Here is a 21,033-nt window from a genome sequence, read left to right as displayed (position 1 = left end):
ATATATATATATATATATATATATATATATTTTATTGCTTTTTTACAGAGAGGAAGTGAGAAGGGATAGAGAGTCAGAAACATGGATGAGAGAGAATCATCGATCCGCTGCCTCTTGCACACCCCCCACTGGGGATGTGCCCACAACCAAGGTCCATGCCCTAGACTGGAATCGAACCCGGGACCTTTCAGTCCGCAGGCCGACGCTCTATCCACTGAGCCACACTGGTTAGAGCCCCTCCCCCAATTTTAACACAAAGCAGGGATAAGGATTCCAGCGTGAGTTTTGAGTTTTGAGGGAATAACACTCTCCCCCCCCCCTTAGTATTTACTGAAATCTTATTAAAAACTTTAATAGCAACACTCCACCACACTCACATGGAAGGCTGTGCTTCTCATATGTTACGATTTCCTGTTTTCATTAAAAACAAAAAAAAAAATGTGTGTGTTGATTTGAGAGAGCAAAGGAGAGGGGGAGAGAGAGAAACATCAATGATGAGAGAGAATCATAGATCGGCTGCCTCCTGCACGCCACCCCACTGGGGATCGAACCCACAACCGCGCATGCGCCCTGACCCCCTGCTTCATAGGTCGATGCTCAACCACTGGGCCATGCTAGCTGTCTTCAATCCTATGAGTCACATGATACATTATAAATAGTCCTTTATTACGAGTTTATGGAGTGCTCGATACATAAAATACATTTCATTGAGAAAATATTCCCTAAATACAAGCCATTTATTGATTATTGCTGAAATAATGCTCACATTCAACCTTGAGATCTGAGGAGAGCACTCCACTCGGTCAGTAGTCTGTTAGTGCTGCTCACCGCACGCCGCCGTCGGGTAAACGGTTCTCCAACCAGGGAACGATCGAGAACATCCATGAAGCGGTGAACCATCGTGCTCCTGTCCTACGCCAGCGGCGGCACTCACTACGGGTTCTCAGATCCCGACCCCGGTCTGGTGTGTGCGGCCTGGGTTCTAGAAGCCACAACGCGAAGCAGCAGCAGCAGCTGCCTCGTGTCCCGTGTCCCCTGTCCCTGTCCACGTGCTGGTCAGCAGCAGGCCTGGCGCCGTGGCCTCCCTCCGCCCTCGGCCAGGGGAAGAGCTAGTGGTCCCACTCTCCAGGGCTGCCCTCCTCCCTTTCGTCCTCCCCCTCCTCCTCCTCTTCCTCCTCCTCCTCCTCGGAGTCGGCAGACACTCTCTGGATCCTCTGCAGCGCGGCCTTGATGCTGTCCTCCAGGTCGCTGGCCGGCTTGCTGCCGGGGCCGGGGCCGCGGTCCGGGTGGACCTTCCTCAGCCGGACGCCCTGCCTGATGGCCGCCAGGATGTGCTCGTTGAGGGAGGTGCGGGGAGGGGCCCGGGCGGGCACTTCCGTCTTGCGGAGCGGGGTTCTGCCGCGCCTCAGGTCGGCCAGCACCTCGTCCATGGACCCTGCAACGGGGCAGACAGAGCAGGGCGGCATCAGGAGTCATTCTCTGCCGAAACCGGTGCGGCTCAGTGGATAGAGCGTCGGCCTGCGGACTGAAGGGTCTCGGGTTCGATTCCGGTCAAGGGCATGTACCTTGGTTGCAGGCACGTCCCCAGTGGGGCGTGTGCAAGAGGCAGCTGATCGATGATTCTCTCTCATCGATGTTTCTAACTCTATCCCTCTCTCTTCCTCTCTGTACAAAATCAATAAAATATATATATATTTTTAAAAAGTCATTCTCTCCCCCGAGGTGCCAAGGCGTTTCTGTGTTAGTTAAAGGTGCCAAGTCACACACAGTTAACGCCATGGCTCATACAGACGATCACCCTTCCCTTAAGCAGTGAATCCGGGATAGTTCGATCGCTGATGCTTTTTTTTTTTTAATTTAATATATATTTTATTGATTTTTTTACAGAGAGGAAGAGAGAGGGATAGAGAGTTAGAAACATCGATGAGAGAGAATCATCGATCAGCTGCCTCTTGCACACCCCCCACTGGGGACGTGCCCGCAACCAAGGTCCATGCCCCTTGACCGGAATCGAACCCGGGACCTTTCGGTCCGCAGGCCGACGCTCTATCCACTGAGCCACACCGGTTTCGGCTCGATCGCTGATGCTTTATCGTGAGCACTGCTGACGGCTCACAGCCCCGCCGCGCACGCCTTTGGTGAGAACGGAGGCTGTGACACCGGCGTGCGATCCTTAGGGGTTTCGGACGGTTGCTGGAGGAAAACCATCGGATCCCACGGGCAGTGACTTAGATACTTCTGCACCTCCACCTCCTCCCTCTCCCTTCCCACCTGGAGAGAAATCTATTTTTTTTTTAAAAAACGAGCCCTGCTGTGATTCTCTCACTTGGGTTCTGGTTGTTAGTCAGCGATGACTAAGGAGTCAGGGTGACAATGAAACGGGTAGGTTTCCACACAAGGAAAGGCTGGAAGGAAAGCTTTAATCAGCAGCTCAATGAGCCCGGCTCCCCCTGCGGCGTCTCTAACCCACCCACGCCACCCCGAGGTAGCTTATACACGCTCTGTTCTCGAGGGCGTGACATGCTGTCAAAATACAGATTAGATCAGAGTTCCAGAGCCTTGGGGAGTGGAAGCTTTTTTTTTTTTTAATTCTGGCCCCGTGGGAGCCTGGGCTGGGGAGGTCCCTGCCCTCCTGCTGGGGAGAGGGGCCGCCTGGCGCCACCCTGCAGGGCCCCTCCTGGAAGGCTTCAAGATGAAGAGTCGTTTCTAGTTCAGGACTGAGGCCAAGGGATGGCTAAAAAGAATGCTATTTCGCCCTGGCCGGGTTGCTCAGTGGGTAGCGCATCAGCCTGCGGAACGAAGGGCCCCGGGTTCGATTCCGGTCAAGGGCATGTATCTCGGTGGCAGTTCAATTCCCAGTCAGGTTCCTCCCCGGCCTGGGCCCTGGTCGGGGCTTATACAGGAGGAAAATAATCAATGTGTTTCTTTCACATCAATATCTTTTACCCTCTCTCTAAAAACCAATGGATGAGGATAGGTCTACAGCCAAGGGCATTTCCTTACTCTTTCCTGCGGAAGGAGGCCATGTGGGAGGGGCACAGGGCTTCCCACCCTGTGTGCCTTGCACCCCGGCTGGAATGAGGCGCCCACAGCCAGACTCCAGGCGAGGCGCCGGCACCTGTGCTGCCCCACCCCATTTAAACCATGTTGCTGCGCCCGGCTGGTGTGGCTCAATGGTTTGAGCGTCGCCCTAGGAACCATGAGGTCTCGGTTCCATTCCCGGGCAGGGCTCATGCCAGGGTTGCAGGCTCGATCCCCAGTGTGGGGCATGCAGGAGGCAGCCCATCCATGGTTCTCTCATGATTGATGTTTCTATCTCTCTATCCCTCTCTAAAATCAATAGATATATATTTTAACAAAGATGCCACAGTCAGTTCTGTAAAGGCTTCCGAGGGGCAACAGTAAGTGTGATTCAAAGCAACATGAATGATGGGCAAGTAGCAGAAATCACACACACACACTGAAGTTTTAAGAAACCGGAAATTGCTGAAACCGGTGTGGCTCAGTGGATAGAGCGTCGGCCTGCGGACTCAAGGGTCCCAGCTTCAATTCCGGTCAAGGGCATTTACATTGGTTACGGCACATCCCCGGTGGGGGGTGTGCAGGAGGCAGCTGATCGATGATTCTTTCTCATCGATGTTTCTAGTTCTCTATCCCTCTCCTTTCCTCTCTGCAAAAAAACAATATATATATTTTTAAAATTGCCACAGAGATCCCCAGTCATGTGGCCATTAAGTGTATGTTTGTTCCAGGTGAGGTAGCGTTTATCAAACTGATTTAGGCTATGCTAATTTCCCCCAAAACAGGTAACCTTTAAGGCAGCAAGCTCCGGCCTATTTTAAGATCTCGGAGAATTCGGGAAAGGAGTTTGACTTGAAGACGATGCCTGCGAAAGCCAGAATGCCCAGCTGCTCAGCCAGCCCCCGGGCGCGGGCGCAGAGCTCCGAAGGGTAGTTACCTGGGCCTTGGAAATGGCCTGAGGGGTCCGGCAGCCTCTCAGCAGGAGAGTCACACACCAGAGGGAGCGGCTGGTCCTCCTGCGCTGGGGCCCTGAGCTGTGAACTCCGATGATTCCCGGACGGAGGAGAAAAGGACGGAGCCGGGAGAGGAGGTGCTGGCGGAGGCGGAGGGGGCGGAGGAGGGGGAGGGGGAGGAGGGGGAGGCGGCGGGGGTGGCAGGGACGGCTCCTCGCTGGGTTTGGAGTGGGTTTGGTCACCAGCTGGGACAGCCATCTGGACGGGGACGGTCCCGGGACAGTCTCGGCAGTTGGGGGTTTTCACGTTGCTAGCTTGGCGGGAGGGAGCACTCCTGGTTTTCCTGGAGGACGGATGGACCAGCGCCTTCCCCTGGGAGGCCGGGGGGGAGGAGGAGGTCAGCGGGAGCAGGTGTGGAGCCTCGGGTTCTGGGCGAGGGGTTTTGGGTGCAGACCGACCGGGGCACCTCTGGAAGTGAAAACCGTGGTGAGAAACTTGCCACGAATGCAAACCATCAACATGCCTGGACTCTGTCTACACCAGTGGTCGGCAAACTCATGAGTCCAACAGAGCCAGATATCAGCAGTACAACGATTAAAATGTCTTTGGAGAGCCACATTTTTTAAACTTAAACTTCTTCTAACGCCACGTCTTCAACATAGACCCGCCCGGTCCGTGGTATTTTGTGGAAGAGCCACACTCAAGGGGCCGAAGAGCCGCCTGTGGCTTGAGAGCCGCAGTTTGCCGACCACAGTGAACACGAAGAGTTCCTGAGCACGGATTGTTCTAGTACACAAAGCAGCTCCTTCCCACTTGGGCGACCGCTAAGTCTATTAAAGAATAAGCATTTGCCCGGCCGGTGTGGCTCAATGGTTGGGTATCGACCTATGAACCAGGAGGTCACAGTTTAATTCCCAGTCAGGGCACAGGCCCGGGTTGTGGGCTTGATCCACAGTGTGGGGCATGCAGGAGGCAGCCGATCAGTGATTCTCTCTCATCATTGATGTTTCTCTCTCCATCTCCCTTCCTCTTTGAAATCAATTTTTTAAAAATTTTTTTTAAAAGGAATAAGCATTGATATACTTTCATATAATGCTTTCTCTGTAATAAAATAGATATGGGAGGATACGTATAAGAATATTCATCCCAATATTTTTAGCTTGAAAAATCAGAAACTAAATACGAACCATAGGAAGTTAGCTGAAAAAATTATGGTGAATTAATTTAAAATATTAGGCAGCCACACAAAAATCATAAACAGTACCAAGTCTGTGAAATAGCCTGGAAAAATACAGATGACGCACTATTAAATTTATAGCCATATAAAAAACACACCTATGAAAAATACCAGTAGAGTGGATCTCAAAATGATAGTTATAACAGGAATTATGGATGTTTCTTTTCTCTAATATTTAGGCTTAAACTTTGCAATTTAAAAATATGAATTTTAGAAATTCTGGCCCCTCAGGTGTTCATTTGATAAAGAAAAACCTAACCTTACAAAGAACTAACCTGGAGGGGTGTAGGTCCCTAATGAGGACACTGATCATCCAATAAAACATAGGATATTAGGCTGAAACCAGTTTGGCTCAGTGGATAGACTCACATGTGTCAAACACAAGGCCCGCGGGCCAAATCCAGCCCGCCAGGCCTTGCAATGTGGCCCGCACCGCGCTGTCATCACTGCACTCCGCTGTCAGTTTATGACATTGTCAGTTTATGACTGTTCAGTAAACCATTCGGCCCGCGATCTAGGCTGGATTTTAGATTTTGGCCCCTTCTCTGATTGAGTTCGACACCCCTAGGATAGAGCATCAGCCTGTAGACGGAAAGGTCCCAGGTTCGATTCCAGTCAAGGGCATGTACCTTGGTTGCAGGCCCATCCCCAGTGGGAGGTGTGCAAGAGGCAGCTGATCGATGACTTTCTCTCATTGATGTTTCTGACTCTCTGTCACTCTCTCTTCCTCTCTGTAAAAAAAAAATCAATGAAATATATTAAAAAACCAAACAAACATAGGATATTAATACTATAGGCCATTACAATGAACTAGGCTGTATACAACAGGATACTACTATTATAAACTTAAACAAAAAACAGCCTGAGCTGATTTGGCTCAGTGGATAGAGCATCGGCCTGTGGACTGAAGGGTCCTAGCTTTGATTCTGGTCAAGGGCACATGCCCAGGTTGTGGGCTCGATCCCTAGTATGGGGCAGGCAGGAGGCAGCCAATCAATGATTCTTTCTCATCATTGATGTTTCTCCCCCTTTCCCTTCCTCCCTGAAATCAATAAAAATGTATTTAAAAAAAACATACACACCAGATTGATAACAGTGACGTTTACGTGTCAACTTAAAACACACACAAAATCACAATTCATGCCGAAGCCGGTGTGGCTCAGTGGATAGACAGAGCGTCGGTCTGCGGACTGAAAGGTCCCAGGTTCGATTCCGGTCAAGGGCATGTACCTTGGTTGCGGGCACATCCCCAGTGGGGGGTGTGCAAGAGGCAGTTGGTCGATGTTTCTCTCTCATCGACATTTCTAGCTCTCTCTCTCTCTCTCCCTTCCTCTCTGTTAAAAATCAATAAAATATATTTTAAAAAAACCCAAACAGGCCGAAGCCGGTTTGGCTCAGTGGTAGAGCGTCGGCCTGCGGACTGAAGGGTCCCAGGTTCGATTCCGGTCAAGGGCATGTACCTTGGTTGCGGGCACATCCCCGGAGGGGGGTGTGCAAGAGGCAGCTGGTCGATGTTTCTCTCTCATTGACGTTTCTAGCTCTCTATCTCTCTCCCTTCCTCTCTGTAAAAAATCAATAAAATATATTAAAAAACAAACAAACAAAAAAACCCCACAAAATCACAATTCATGAGAAGCCCAGAGTATTTGTGACTCTCCCACGTTGTTCTAAAGCGTTTCAAAACAAGCAGCAAAGCAGCCAAAACCAGTTTGGCTGCACAAGCGCCACATCACATGCTTTCCCGGGTCGTCTTGTTCCCGCCTCACGCTCAGTGTGCCAGGCTCTGTTCCCTCCGCTTGTGGCACTTCTTGGTACACACAGCGTTCCGTCCACAAAGGATGCCACTGTTCTCCCTAAACTCGCGAGTTTTTCTGCAGCTTCATCCCGAGTGATTCACGTGTAAAATTGTCAATTTACAAAATTCACAATTTGTAAATTCCCCAAAGCAACTCGGTTCTCAAGGCTCTTTCCCCTCCACCGAGTCACACACACTCCTTCCCACCACACCCCAGACAAGGTTATTTTGGGGCCAAAAAAATCTAAAACTTATACCAATTTGCCGAAACTGGTGTTGCTCAGTGGATAGAGCATTGGCCTGTGGACTGAAGGGTCCCAGGTTCGATTCCGGTCAGGGGCATGGACCTTGGTTGCGGGCACATCCCCAGTGGGGGGTGTGCAGGAGGCAGCTGATCGGTGACTCTCTCTCATCGATGTTTCTAACTCTCTATCCCTCTCCTGAGGATATGTTTATTGATTTGTGAGAGATGCATCAAAATCGGTTGTCTCCCCCCACGTACCCCAGCTGGGGCCAGGGATCAAGCTTGCAACCAAGGTACGTGCCTTGACCGGAATCGAACCTGTGACCCTTCAGTTCAAAGGCTGATGCGTTAACCGCTGAGCAAACAGCTAGGGCAATAGAGCTCTTAGCTATGCTCACGTCACCAAGTTTCCTGGATTGCATTTTAGAGAATTCTCTATTGCAAACGAGGAAAGGCCAGCTAATGTTGAGGGTCATTTAACTTTTTCAGTTTTCCCTGCTGATAACAGACATCAGGAGGGGAGAGCATGTAGCAATGTCAAAACATCGCGATATTCTAATATTGTCGGCTTTTGTTTGTACACAGAAAATAATGGCCTGTGGGGAGCACTCTGTTCGTGCTTCATCCTTTTCTCCGAGGACGGGTCTGGAATTATTTCTCCAGAAGATGCAGGCAAGGCGATTGTTTCTGAAACTTACCTCTTTAATTTTTTTTTATTTTTAAAAAAATATATTCTATTGATTTTTTTACAGAGAGGAAGGGAGAGGGATAGAGAGCTAGAAACATCGATCGCTGCCTCCTGCAAACCCCCCCGCTGAGGATGTGCCCGCAACCCAGGCACATGCCCTTGACCGGAATCGAACCCGGGACCCTTCAGTCCGCAGGCCGACGCTCTACCCACTGAGCAACACCGGTTTCGGCATGAAACTTACCTCTTTAAATGCTCTCAGTCGTTGGAGAGTCTTCTGGCGTTCTTGGCTTATCCATTCTTTTTGCTTTTGCTCCTGCTCTTTCATCTTGTCTCTTTTCTGTATTTAAACAAGAATGTATTTGTAAATTCCTTAAAATAAGGGCCATAACGGGACATTATCACCTCCCCTCCACCCACCACTGGGCTATAGTCGCCCCCGGACTGAGGCAGCAGCGGCTTAGGCCCAGGTAAGCGAGTGTGTCACGCTATGCAAATCTAAAACCTTTTTCTCTCACTACTCACCACCTGAATGCTGTGGTGCTGATGGAAATATCGGATGCTCTCCTCAGCCTGTTGCAGTCGGAGCCGATGGTGCTCTTTGCACTGATCCTGGTGGGAGAATACAAATCACCTACATGGTTTTGACTATCGCCATGGGCTGGAGCATAAAGGGTTAAAAAGAAAAAAGCATTGCCAAATCGGTCTGGCTCAGTGGATAGAGCGTCGGCCTGTGGACTGAAGGGTCCCGGGTTCGATTCCGGTCAAGGGCATGTACCTTGGTTGCGGGCATATCCCCAGTAGGGGGTGTGCAGGAGGCAGCTGATCGATGTTTCTAGCTCTCTATCCCTCTCCTTTCTTCTCTGTAAAAAATCAATAAAATATTTTAATTTTTTTTAAAAGAAAAGAAAAAAGCATCGCATGTGGGCTGCCATGTAAGGCATTCATTCGTGAGTAGGAGTTTTGGGAGAGGCTCAATGATTCTGCTGCCTCCGCCGCCCTGGGACAGGAGCTGATGGGTGCTTGTAGGAATCAACTATGCCCGATCAGAAGGGCCACAGATTTAGTGCTTTAAGAGACGAAAAATGGGATTCTCCAACCCAGGGGGGTGGTCCCCATCCTTAAATGGGATGTGCCCCAAGAATCTGTTTCACTTCCGCGGTTTAAAGCACATTTCCCCATCATGTTTTACAAATAGAAATTATACTTCCAAACATACCTACTTAAGCATATGCAACCTACAAATACCTGAAAAATCATATTAAAAAGGACATTTCAGTGATGTTTAGCCATTCCTGGCGTGTTACCTTTTTACACAATCGCTAGAGGCCTGATGCATGAGATTCGTGCACTCCGGGGTGTCCCTCAGCCCAGCCTGCGCCCTCTCACGGTCTTTGGGGAGCGGGCCTAAGCCATCAGTTGGACATCTTTAGTGCTCCTGTGCGCTCGCCAGCCATGAGCCTAGCTTCTGGCTGAGCAGTGCTCCCCCTATGGGAGCGCACTGACCACCAGGGGGCAGCTCCTGCATTGAGCGTCTGCCCCCTGGTGGTCAGTGCATGTCCGAGTGACCAGTCATCCTACCCTTGGATCGATTTGCATATTAGCCTTTTATTATATAGGATGGCGTTTTTTTAAATGCAGAAAAAAAAAATCACTGAATATAAGGACTGAAATGAGCTAAATATTATCTCTGATTTTATAATCAACAATTTACACTAAATTTTATTAGGAATTTTTACTTATTGTGACAAAAAAAAAAAAAAAAAAGACCAGTGTATGTAATAGGCGCTCAAACAGCTGCTGAGTGAATTAAAAATCTAGAGATTATGATAAATGCTTACATCCCCAAAGAAACAAAAAAATCATTTTAAGAAAAACTCACCAAAAAAAAAGAAAAAAAGAAAAGAATAAAAAAAAGGAAAACTCACAAACATATTGGAATTACAGCTACTGGTATCCAGGTCAACACACACACAAATCAGGGAAAAGCCTAATTTCCCATCGCTTTATCTTTCGTGGCAGAGAAATGCCGGGAGGGAAAGGAAGCAGGCCGCCCAGCGCCCACCTTTCTTCAATATTTTTTTAAAATATATTTTACTGATTTTTTTTTTAGAGAGGAAGAGAGAGGGACAGAGAGCGAGAAACACCGATGAGAGAGAATCATCGACCAGCTGCCTCCAGCACGTCCCCTACTGGGGATGTGCCCACAACCAAGATACATGCCCTTTACCGGAATCGAACCTGGGACCTTTCAGTCCGCAGTCTGACGCTCTACCCACTGAGCCACACTGGTTTCGACACGGCGCCCACCTTTCTATTCCTGAGACGGGCCCTCCGGGCGCAGATGCGGCCCCGCTTGCACTCCAGCTGCCGGCACTGCCTGCTGAGCTCCTGCATCTCCATATTCTCATGGTCCTGCAGCCCCTTCATGGGGTCAGTGACTTTCAGTTCCTCTGGACTCTCACACGGGTCGTAATAGACAACTTCATCCTGTTTATCTAACAAAACACATTTAGTGATTTGTTAAAGACATGTTTTATTATAAAAAAAATGATGCATAAAATCTTTTACATGTAAGAAAAGTAAAGATCACGTGTAATCCCAGCACCCAGGGAGAAACACACATACACACAGACACACACACATACATACACACACATCACTTACATAGCTACACATATCAATAAACAGTTCTAAAAGAACATTTTCCACGTGATGGAAATATCATTTTAATGGCAACACAGTATTCTCTAATTGAAACAGTCTCTGTTGTTAGAATGTTCCATGGTTGGCAATTTCACTGTGATGAACATCTCTGAGTATAAATCTTTGTGTCCATTTATTAATTCCCTGGCAGATGAATATTTAAGATTCTTGATAACTATCGTCAAAGTGACCTCCAGAAAGGCAGCTTACATTCTAGCAGCAGTATATTATTATTATTTTTAAATATATATTTTATTGATTTTTTTTTTTTTTTTTACAGAGAGTAAGAGAGAGGGATAGAGAGCTAGAACATCAATGAGAGAGAAACATCCATCAGCTGCCTCTTGCACACCCCTATTGGGGATGTGCCTGCAACCAAGGTACATGCCCTTGACCGGAATCGAACCCGGGACCTTTCAGTCCGCAGGCTGACGCTCTATCCACTGAGCCAAACTGGTTTTGGCAGCAGAATATTATTGAGGAGCCTTAATGATAGACAATCTTGATTACCTGTTGATTTTTAAATAATATATGCATGCTGTTAACAAAATCAAGCCATACAGAAGTACATAAAATAAAAAGTGTAATTTTCTTCTTCCTTTCCCAACCTCCCAGAGGAAAACACTAACAATCTGGCATGCATCCTTCCAGATCAACTTTTTTTTTAAATAAAAATTTTTCCTAAATGTTTAAAATGCTTAGAACCTGAAACTATTATAAAGTGTGTTTTTTGTTTTTTTTTAAATACCTAGGGTTAAATTAAATGTTCTGGATCTATATGCAAAAAGAAATGAAAAAACTTGGAGGAACTTTAGGGAGAAAAAGACTTAAGTAAATGGAGAGACATACCATGTTCGTGGATGGGAAGATTCAAAATTGCAAAGGCGACAATTCTCCCCAATTTAATCTCTAATGTTAAGCACAATCCCAATAAAAATTCCGAGTGTTTTGCCTTTTTTTGTTTGGACCTTGTGAAAATGAGTCTAAAGTTCATCTGGAAGAATAAAGGAGAACAGTCAGAAAACGTGGGGTGCAGCAGAGGAACAAGGCAGGGATGTGCTTCACCAGGCACCGAAATGGACCTCCAAGATACAACCGGAAGTCTGGAGCCAGCACCAAAGCCACTCACAAATCAATGAAGGAAATTCATTTATAAATAGATCAATATGAAGGTAACGATTCTAGATGAGACAGGCAGCAAGTCAAAGCAGTAGGGGAAAATGTTTTCAAAATCAGTGATTGGGACTACTAACAACTTAGAAGGGGAACATTAGATTCCTACCCCACCTCAAAACTGACCCTGACCAGTTTGGCTCAGTGAATGGAGCATTGGCCTGCGGACTGAAGGGTCCCAGGTTCGATTCCGGTCAAGGGCATGTACCTTGGTTGTGGGCATATCCCCAGTAGGGGGTGTGCAGGAGGCAGCTGGTCGATGTTTCTCTCTCATCGATGTTTCTAACTCTCTATCTCTCCCTCTTCCTCTCTGTAAAAAATCAACAAAATATATATATATATATATATATATATTTTTTTAAATATATTTTATTGATTTTGTACAGAGAGGAAGGGAGAGAGATAGAGAGTTAGAAACATCGATGAGAGAGAGTCATCAATCAGCTGCCTCTTGCACACCCCCCACCGGGGATGTGCCCGCAACCAAGGTACATGCCCTTGACCGGAATCGAACCCGGGACCTTTCAGTCCCCAAGCCGACGCTCTATCCATTGAGCCAAACCGGTCTCGGCAAAATATATATATATTTTAAAATGAATTTCATCTGGATTAAAGAGCTAAATGTCCCTTTAAAATTTATAAAATCATTATAAAAAAAAAAAATAAGTAAAATGTTGACACAATTTCAAGATGAGGAAGACTTTGCCAGACATACACCAATGGCAGAAACCACAGGTTTATTTGCCAGGTGTGACTCCAAAAGCAGAAAGATAAATAGATGGGGACTTCGTAAAAATTAAATATTTCTGCAAGGCAAGAAAAAGCAAACAACAGGGAGTATTTGCAACATATGACAAATCATAAGAGGAATAGCCTTAATATGTAAAGGAAACACCAAGAAAAACTAGCAAAGACTATGAATAGGCACTTCATAAAATATATATATATATATATATATATATATATATATATATATATATATAAATAATCAGTTAACATACAAAATTGCATTGAATGACACTTGTAACTGGAATAAATGAAAATTAGAATGCTCAGCTGGCATGGCTCAGTGGTTGAGCATTGACCTATGAACCAGGAGGTCACAGCACATACCTGCGTACTGGGCATGTAGGAAGCGGCTGACCAATGATTCTCTCTCAACATTGATGTTTCTTTCTCTCTCCCCCTCTCCCTTCCTCTATGAAATCAATCAATAAATACATACTTTTTAAAAAAAATTAGAACATGCCATTTTTTTTTTCTATCCATTAGGCAAGAATTTAAACGAATTGTGAAAGTATAGGGTATTTTCATAATCTGCTGATGGGAGTGTCATTTTGTACAGCCTATCTAGAGGGCCACAACGTAGTATGAAATTTAGAAATTGGAAAATAACAGAGGTGAGGAAAAATATATATCGAATGACTGTTGTGTTGTTTTAACACATTATTTGTCAAATGGAAATTTTGCATTGTCCTTGACCCAGTGACTACATCTTTAGACATTTATTCCAAGGAAATAATATGTCCTATATACACGCACAAACAAACACATGTTTAAATAACGGTTCTTCACTACCATGCTGTTCACAACAGTGAAACATTGAACATCACAGTTGGTACATCCATGTAATGGAATACTATGCAGCCATTAAAATTTTTGAGCATTTTTATTACCTACTGAAATGGAATGACGATGATTATATGTTAAAAGAAAAAGGAGAATACTGAACAGGATATATAGTTGTTGTTTAAAAACTGATATTTATATACCCCAGGCTACCAACCCAGTCAACAAATTGTTACCATTAAGTATTTCTAGCTGATGGAACTGGGGTAATAATGGTTTTTCTTTCTTTGTTTTGCTGTATTTTTAACAATGACTATACTATTTACTATTTGAATAATAAAAATGTTGAAAGGAAACTAGGAAATTTCAGCAGATATTTTATACAATTTACAAGAACTGATAACATGGTATTTCCTTGAATGTGCAATTTAGACATTTTAATATATATTGTATATATTTTTAATATAAGTTTTACCTTTTATAAGTCTTTTAATAGAGTCCAACTGTGTAACAAGTAGTATTTCTTCATATTTTAGTATCTCAAGTTGAATCTCATATAGTTCTAATTGAACTTCATGATATCTTATTTCTAGTTCGTCTACCACATTTATATTTCTTTCTTGTTCTGGAAGGTCTTCCAGCTTGTTTACATGAAAAAAGAATAAGAACAAGATAAAGTATTTAGTATACTGAAAGCAAACTGAAAGCATTTGAGCTATTTTCTCTTCCTGGCTCAGTACCAAATAGGAAAAAGCAAATTGAAAGGAAACACTTCTCCATTCCATTTAATGGGACAAAAAAGCCCCATTAAACATTTTTACCAATTCTTCACCTCATCCTTGAAACATACGAAACATTCAGGTTTTGGGAAAAATAAATGGCAGTGAATTCTTTACAGTGTTTTCTGCTTTAACCTCCAAACATCGCAGGAAGAAACTTAAGTGACTATGATCCTGGAATGAAGCACCTCTGATTATTCTAAAGTCGCGCTGAAAAGAATGTTCATTTTAAAGTATATTGCCTGCTTCAGTACTGAGCTCAATGCTATCATCAAGCGAATCTTACAACATAGCATTTCAAAACCATCTGAGCAAAGGGAAAATCGATGGCCATCTTTCCCTGGTTCTGAAATTCTCATCAACCAAAAGATGGTGATGGAAAGGAAGCTCTTTCACACTGGCCGGAAGGAAAGGGGATATCTAAAATTAAAAGTCTCGCCCTAGCTGGTTCGGTTCTGTGGACAGAGCGTTGGCCTGTGGACTGGACGGTCCTGGGTTCAATTCTGATCAAGGGCACATGCCCTGGTTGTGGGCTCGATCCCCAGTAGGGGGCATGCAGGAGGCAGCTGACCCATGATTCTCTCTCTTTGTTGATGTTTCTATTTCTCTCTCCCTCTCCCTTCCTCTCTGGAATCAATCATTATTAACCTATACAATAAAGAGGTAATATGCAAATTGACTCTCATGCCCTTGCACAAGATGGCCACCCCCTATGTGGTCAAAGATGGCTGCCACAAGATGGCTGGCAGGGGACAGTAGTTGTGGGCGATCAGGCCAGTAGGGAGGGCAGTTAGGGGTGACCAGATTGGCAGGGGAGGGCAGTTGGGGGCAATCGGGCCAGCAGGGGAGCAGTTAGGCATTGATCAGGCTGGCAGGGAGTGGTTAGGGGGGGTGATCAGGCTGGCAGGCAGGTAATCGGTTGGAAGCCAGCGGTCCCAGATTGTGAGAGGGATGTCCGACTGCCAATTTAAACCGGCAATCGGACATGCCCCGAGGGGTCCCAGATTGGAGAGGGCGCAGGCCGAGCTGAGGAACCCCCCACTCCGCGCACAGATTTCATGCACTGGACCACTTATATATATAATAAAACCCTAATATGCAAATTGACTGATCAGCAGAACACCTGGTTGCTATGACACACACTGACCATCAGGGGGCAGACGCTCAACGCAAGAGCTGACCCCCAGCCAGAAGCTGGGCTCACAGCTGGCAAGCACAGCGGGGGCAGGAGCCTCTCCAGCCTCGGAACCGAACCAGCTAGGGCAAGACTTTAATTTTAGATACCCCCTTTCCTTCCCGCCAGTGCGAAAGAGGCAGCAAGCAGCAAGGGTTCACAGACTGCAAGAGGGCACAGGCTGGGCCGGGGGACCCCCCCACCCCTGGTGCACAAATATGGTACACCAGGCCTCTAGTAAAAAAAAAAAAATATATATATATATATATATATATATATATATATTTTTTTTTTTTTTTAAATATACTTTATTGATTTTGTACAGAGAGGAAGGGAGAGAGATAGAGAATTAGAAACATCGATGAGAGAGAGTCATCGATCAGCTGCCTCTTGCACACCCCCCACTGGGGATATGCCCGCAACCAAGGTACATGCCCTTGACCGGAATCGAACCCGGGACCTTTCAGTCCCCAAGCCGACGCTCTATCCATTGAGCCAAACCGGTTTCGGCGAAATATATATTTTAAAATAATAAAATAAGTGTCTCTTTCTAAAACAAAGCCACCTTTCTGTGTCTTACCTTCCCCTGGATCTCGGCTCTTCTGCGATCCAAACACAGCTCTCTGGCCCTCATGAGCTGCAGCGTCTCCCGAGCTAACATGAGCTTGAGCCTTTCCAGCCTGGGCGTTGCCGTGGCCCAGGCAGCCTGGCCGAACCTCTTCTCATCCTGCTCCATCTGTTTCTGCATCCCTGGCGGAGCACAACGAAGAAAAGAAAACTTAATCACGGCTCACGACAAAGTGCAAGTTTTAGCCCGAGCTAATTCTTTATTCCCTCCCATCTTACCTGCAAAACATCCTTTTTAAAAGAAAGTTTATTTTAATGACTTTTTAAAAAATATATTTTTTAATATATTTTATTGATTTTTTTTTACAGAGAGGAAGAGAGAGGGACAGAGAGTTAGAAACATCGATGAGAGAGAAACATCGACCAGCTGCCTCTTGCACATCCCCTACTGGGGATGTGCCCAAAACCAAGGTACATGCCCTTGAGCAGAATTGAACCCGGGACCCTTCAGTCCGCAGGCCGATGCTCTATCCACTGAGCCAAACCGGTTTCGGCTGAATGACTTTTTTTATCACACAGATAATACATGGTCCTTGGTATGAAATTTCAGATATCTGATCGTTTTTCAGAACAAGGCAAGTAATCATGAATCTCACCTTCTTGTAATTGCTTCTTACATTTTGGTACGTATACCTCTAGACAAGGTTATAGAGATAGTCTAAACAAGAAAACCCCACAGTGTAGGGTGGGAGAAGCTTTACAGTTGTTCATATAGAAAATAATAGCCGAAACTGGTTTGGCTCAGTGGATAGAGCGTAGGCCTGCGGACTGAAAGGTCCCAGGTTCAATTCCAGTCAAGGGCATGTACGTTGGTTGCGGGCACATCCCCAGTAGGGGGTGTGCAAGAGGCAGCTGATTGATGATTCTCTCTCATTGATGTTTCTAACTCTCTATCCCTCTCCCTTCCTCTCTGTAAAAAAGTCAATAAAACATATATTTTATTGACTTTTTACAGAGTCAATAAAATATATGTTTTATATTTTATTGACTCTGTAAAAAAATACAGTCAATATATTATATATACACACACACACACACACACACACATATATATATAAAGAAAATAATATGCAGCCTTATATAGGACCCCCAGACCTAGTGCCTGGTACTAAAGAGACACTCAGATGTTTTGTTTTTAATAAAATGAAAATTGCATAAATGTTAGTGTAGCATGTTAAATAATTACCTGCTAATGCGTTCACTGTTTCTTGAAAATAATTCACTGTGATGTCCTGAATAGAGACTATGGCTTCGTCAGCCTGGCTGGCCCACTCCTGGGCTTCCTTCTGCAGAGCCACTATCCTCTTAGGACCCAGATCGTCCTCCTCCAAGGATTTCTGTAGAAAGAACGGGAAATCGCACAAGTAAAGAAAGAATAGCCATGTACGGACTTCGGGAAAGTGAAAGGAAACTGGTCGCATGGATTATTTCAACTACATTTATTGCTGTTACTCCGTCAATAGAGTTTTATCAATTCAGCAAGTCCTTATTGAGAATGATAAGGCTTGCCGAAACCGGTTTGGCTCAGTGGATAGAGCGTCGGCCTGCAGACTGAAGGGTCTCAGGTTCGATTCCAGTCAAGGGCATGTTCCTTAGTTGCGGGCACATCCCCAGTGAGGGGTGTGCAGGAGGCAGCTGATCGATGATTCTCTCTCATCGATGTTCCTAACTCTCTATCCCTCTCTCTTCCTCTCTGTAAAAAATCAATAAAATATATATTTAAAAAAAGAGAGAGAGAATGATAAGGCTCTAAGGTGGCTGGAAGTCAAAGAGATTCTCTAGGACATAAAGGAAAAAAAAAACAAAACCCTACTTTTACTTTGCATTACCCGAATAATTTTTTCTAAAGAGAAATGCAGTCAACTTATGTTTCTCTGTTAATAATAATAATACACAGTTTAAATGAGATCTGTGTTAAGCACTCAACTTGGGCCTGGTACACAGCACTCAAGTGGTAGCTGTTGCTACGGTTTCTTTTAGGAACACGAAGCTTTTCAATAGGATGATTGTTTTCTAAAGGGAAAAAATAATACAATAACCCAACAGAGCCCGGCTGGCATGGCTCAGTGGTTGTGTCACTGACCCATGAACCAGGAAGTCAGGGCACATGCCCAGGTTGCATGCTCAATCCCCAGAGTGGAGCATGCAGAGGCAGCTAGTCAATGATTCCTTCTCATCACTGATGTTTCTCTCTCTCTCTTCCTTTCCCTTCCTCTTTGAAATCAATAAAAATATATATTTTTAAAAATAACCCAAAAGATAATAAAATCTGTACATTCATGATTATGGCATGTATTCTGTCATACATAATCCAATTCTTCTGCAAAAGTAGTAATATAAGAAATATACTCAGGTGAGCCATCAGAGAAATATTTAAGTCAAAACTACAATGACCTACCCCTTCAGATCCACTCAGACGGCTATATATAATAAACATGACATAATGCCAAGTATTGGCAATGATGTGGACAAATTGGAAACCTCATTTACTGCTGTTGGGAATGTAAAATGGGGCACTGGTTTTGGTAAACAGTCTGGCAGTTGGTTTCAAAGGTTAAGCACAGAGTTACCATATGACACCAGAATTCCTAGGCAAGAGAAATGAAAATACATATCTACATAGAAACTTGTACACAGATGTTCATAACAGCATTATTTACAAATAGCCCAAAGTGGAAACCCAAAAGTCCCTTACCTATTTATCAACTGTTAAATAGATAAGTTGTATTTCCTTATAGATAAGTTGTATTTCCTCAAACCAGCCCTAGCTGGTTTGGCTCAGTGGATAGAGCGTCGACCTGCGGACTCAAGGGTCCCAGGTTCGATTCCAGTTAAGGGCACATAACCTGCTTGTGGGCTTGATCCCAAGTGGGGTGTGTGTGTGCAGGAGGTAGCCAATCAATGATTCTCTTTCATCGCTGATGTTTCTATCTCTCTCTCCCTCTCACTTCCTCTCTGAAATCAATAAAAATATATTTAAAAAAAAATAAACAAACGTAAGGGTGAACCTAATAGGCCAACACAGATGGAATCTTAAATGTGACTAAATAAATAATATGTGACAAACAGTAAATCAGATAAAGTAAAAACATAAAGAAAACATACCAAAATATCACGCTTACATGAAGTTGCAACTTCTCGCATATCTCTGAACGGCTTCAGTAAATACTGGAAGAACATGGTTGCCACGGTAACAAGCTCCTGGTACAGCTCATCTTCTTCTCCGTAGACTTCCATTAGCGCCACCATGGTGTTGGCTCTTTCATGGCCTTGAAGAATCTGGAAGGCAGAGAGCAGGGAACGCTCAGGTGTGGGCAGGATGAGGTCAGGACAAACAAAAAATTCTAAAGACACCTCAGTGTTCTAAACCTCAACAGATCAGGGGGAAAGCAGAGTCCACAATTTTATCTTAACTGCGCACAAAATACTCAGAGAAAAGAGGACCCCAGAGACTCATCAGATATGAAGGGGTGATCGCTGGGGTGTCGATTGTGGATGATGTTTCTTCGCCGCTTTTCTGATGACAAAGGTTTTGTGAAGCTGCAATTATAGAGGTGCCTCCAGCTACCTCTCTGGTGGTGCATAGACTGTCTCAGCTCTTCCAGCCCTAGCTGGTGTGGCTCAGTGGCTACAGCGATGGCCTGCGGCCTGCAAACTATAAAGGGTCCCAGGTTCCATTCAGGTCCAGGGCACATGCCAGGGTGCCAGGCTCGATCCCCCAGTAGAGGGCGTGCAAGAGGCAACGGATTGATGTCTTTCATCATTGATGTTTCTACCTCCCTCTCCCTTCCTCTCTGAAATCAATAAAAATATATATATATATTTTTAAAATAGCCAAAACCGGTTTGGCTCAGTGGATAATCGAGCATTGCGGAATGAAAGGTCCCAGGTTCGATTCCGGTCAAGGGCATGTACCTTGGTTGCAGGCACATTCCCAGTGGGGGGTGTGCAAGAGGCAGCTGATCGATGATTCTCATCGATGTTTCTAACTTTCTAACCCTCTCCCTTTCTGTAAAAAAATCAAATAAATATATATATATATATATATATATATATATGTATTTTTTTTTTTTTAATAAAGTAGTGCCACCAAGCCCCCAGCTGAGTGTGGGCTTCTCCCCACACAGGGCAGAAAATAAACTGCGCGCCCATTTAACTTCACGTGTCCTCTCTCTGGACCTCCATCGCGCCCCGCAGACCCCCTCCCCCCCCCCTGGCTGCTCGGGGCAGGTGACCCCGCGCTCCCATTCCCCACATCGGACCATGAACTTGCTCCTCCGCAGCCCGGGTCCCTGGGAAGACACCCCCCTCTCCCCCTTGTCGCCCTCCGATGGCCCAGGGACACTAACGGGGAATGGAGGGGTTGAGGGAGGGGGGCGCGCCAGGCGTACCTGCTGCAGCCGCGCGCCCGCCTCCGCCAGCCGCGCGCGCAGGGCGCGCTCCCGGAAGGCGCGCGGGCTCTCGCAGTCGGGCGCGCCGCCGTCGGCCGGAAGTAGGGCGTCACGCACGGCCGCGCCGCCGCAGCCCTCGGCCGCCAGGCCCAGGTAGCGCTCCAGCCGCGCGCACAGCTCCTGCAGCGCCGCCTCGCCGGGGCCCGGGCGCGCCGGCCACACGAACGTCCACAGGCCCCAGGCGCCGCCGCCGCCGCCGCCGGCCGCCTCCAGCTCCGGGGGCAGCGGCGGGAAGCAGCCCTCGAGCGGCGGCCACAGCGCCGCCAGCTGCCGGTGCGCGCCGCGGAGCCCGGCGGCCGAGAGCAGGCCGGCCCAGCTGGGCGGAGACCCCTCCGGCCGAGCGCTCCCCTCGCGCCGCCGCTGCCGCTGCCGCTGCGCCGTTCGGTCGTGGCAGGTCACGGCGAACTTGCCCTCCGCGTCGTTCCAGGCCACGAGGAAGCGCAGCTGGTGGTGCCGCTCGGGCTCGGCGAACAGGTCCTCGCGGACCGGGACCCATCCCTCCAGGCTGTCGGGCTGCTCGTCGTCCATGGCGCGCGCGACGGTCAGAGGCCCGGCCGCCTGTCAGCCCCTCGACGACGGGACCGTCCGCGCAGCGACATTTTTCGCTCGGCCGTCA

The 21,033-nt window shown here is 46.5% G+C and overlaps 1 protein-coding gene across 2 annotated transcripts; it reads right to left on the bottom strand.

The window, feature by feature from the left end:
- Positions 1-645: 645 nt before the first annotated feature.
- Positions 646-20,945, bottom strand: WHAMM (WASP homolog associated with actin, golgi membranes and microtubules; the record flags this gene model as incomplete). 2 transcript variants are annotated; one of them, XM_084869098.1, is made up of 11 exons in its annotated part: positions 646-1,435; positions 3,959-4,442; positions 5,841-5,942; positions 8,183-8,278; positions 8,464-8,550; positions 10,249-10,436; positions 13,862-14,027; positions 15,920-16,089; positions 17,153-17,303; positions 19,072-19,245; positions 20,358-20,945. In XM_084869098.1, the coding sequence occupies 11 exons, from the start codon at positions 20,943-20,945 to the stop codon at positions 1,110-1,112; spliced, it is 2,532 nt and encodes an 843-aa protein (XP_084725224.1). In that variant the 3' UTR covers positions 646-1,109. The 2 variants fall into 2 exon arrangements, with proteins under 2 accessions (XP_084725224.1, XP_084725225.1); XM_084869099.1 differs by lacking the exon at positions 5,841-5,942.
- Positions 20,946-21,033: the final 88 nt, after the last annotated feature.

Source organism: Pipistrellus hanaki, assembly GCF_964339955.1.
Source record: "Pipistrellus hanaki genome assembly, chromosome: 21".
NCBI lineage: Eukaryota > Metazoa > Chordata > Mammalia > Chiroptera > Vespertilionidae > Pipistrellus > Pipistrellus hanaki.
Note: the sequence above shows the minus strand (reverse complement) of the source record. Positions and strands in the feature narration are given on the sequence as shown.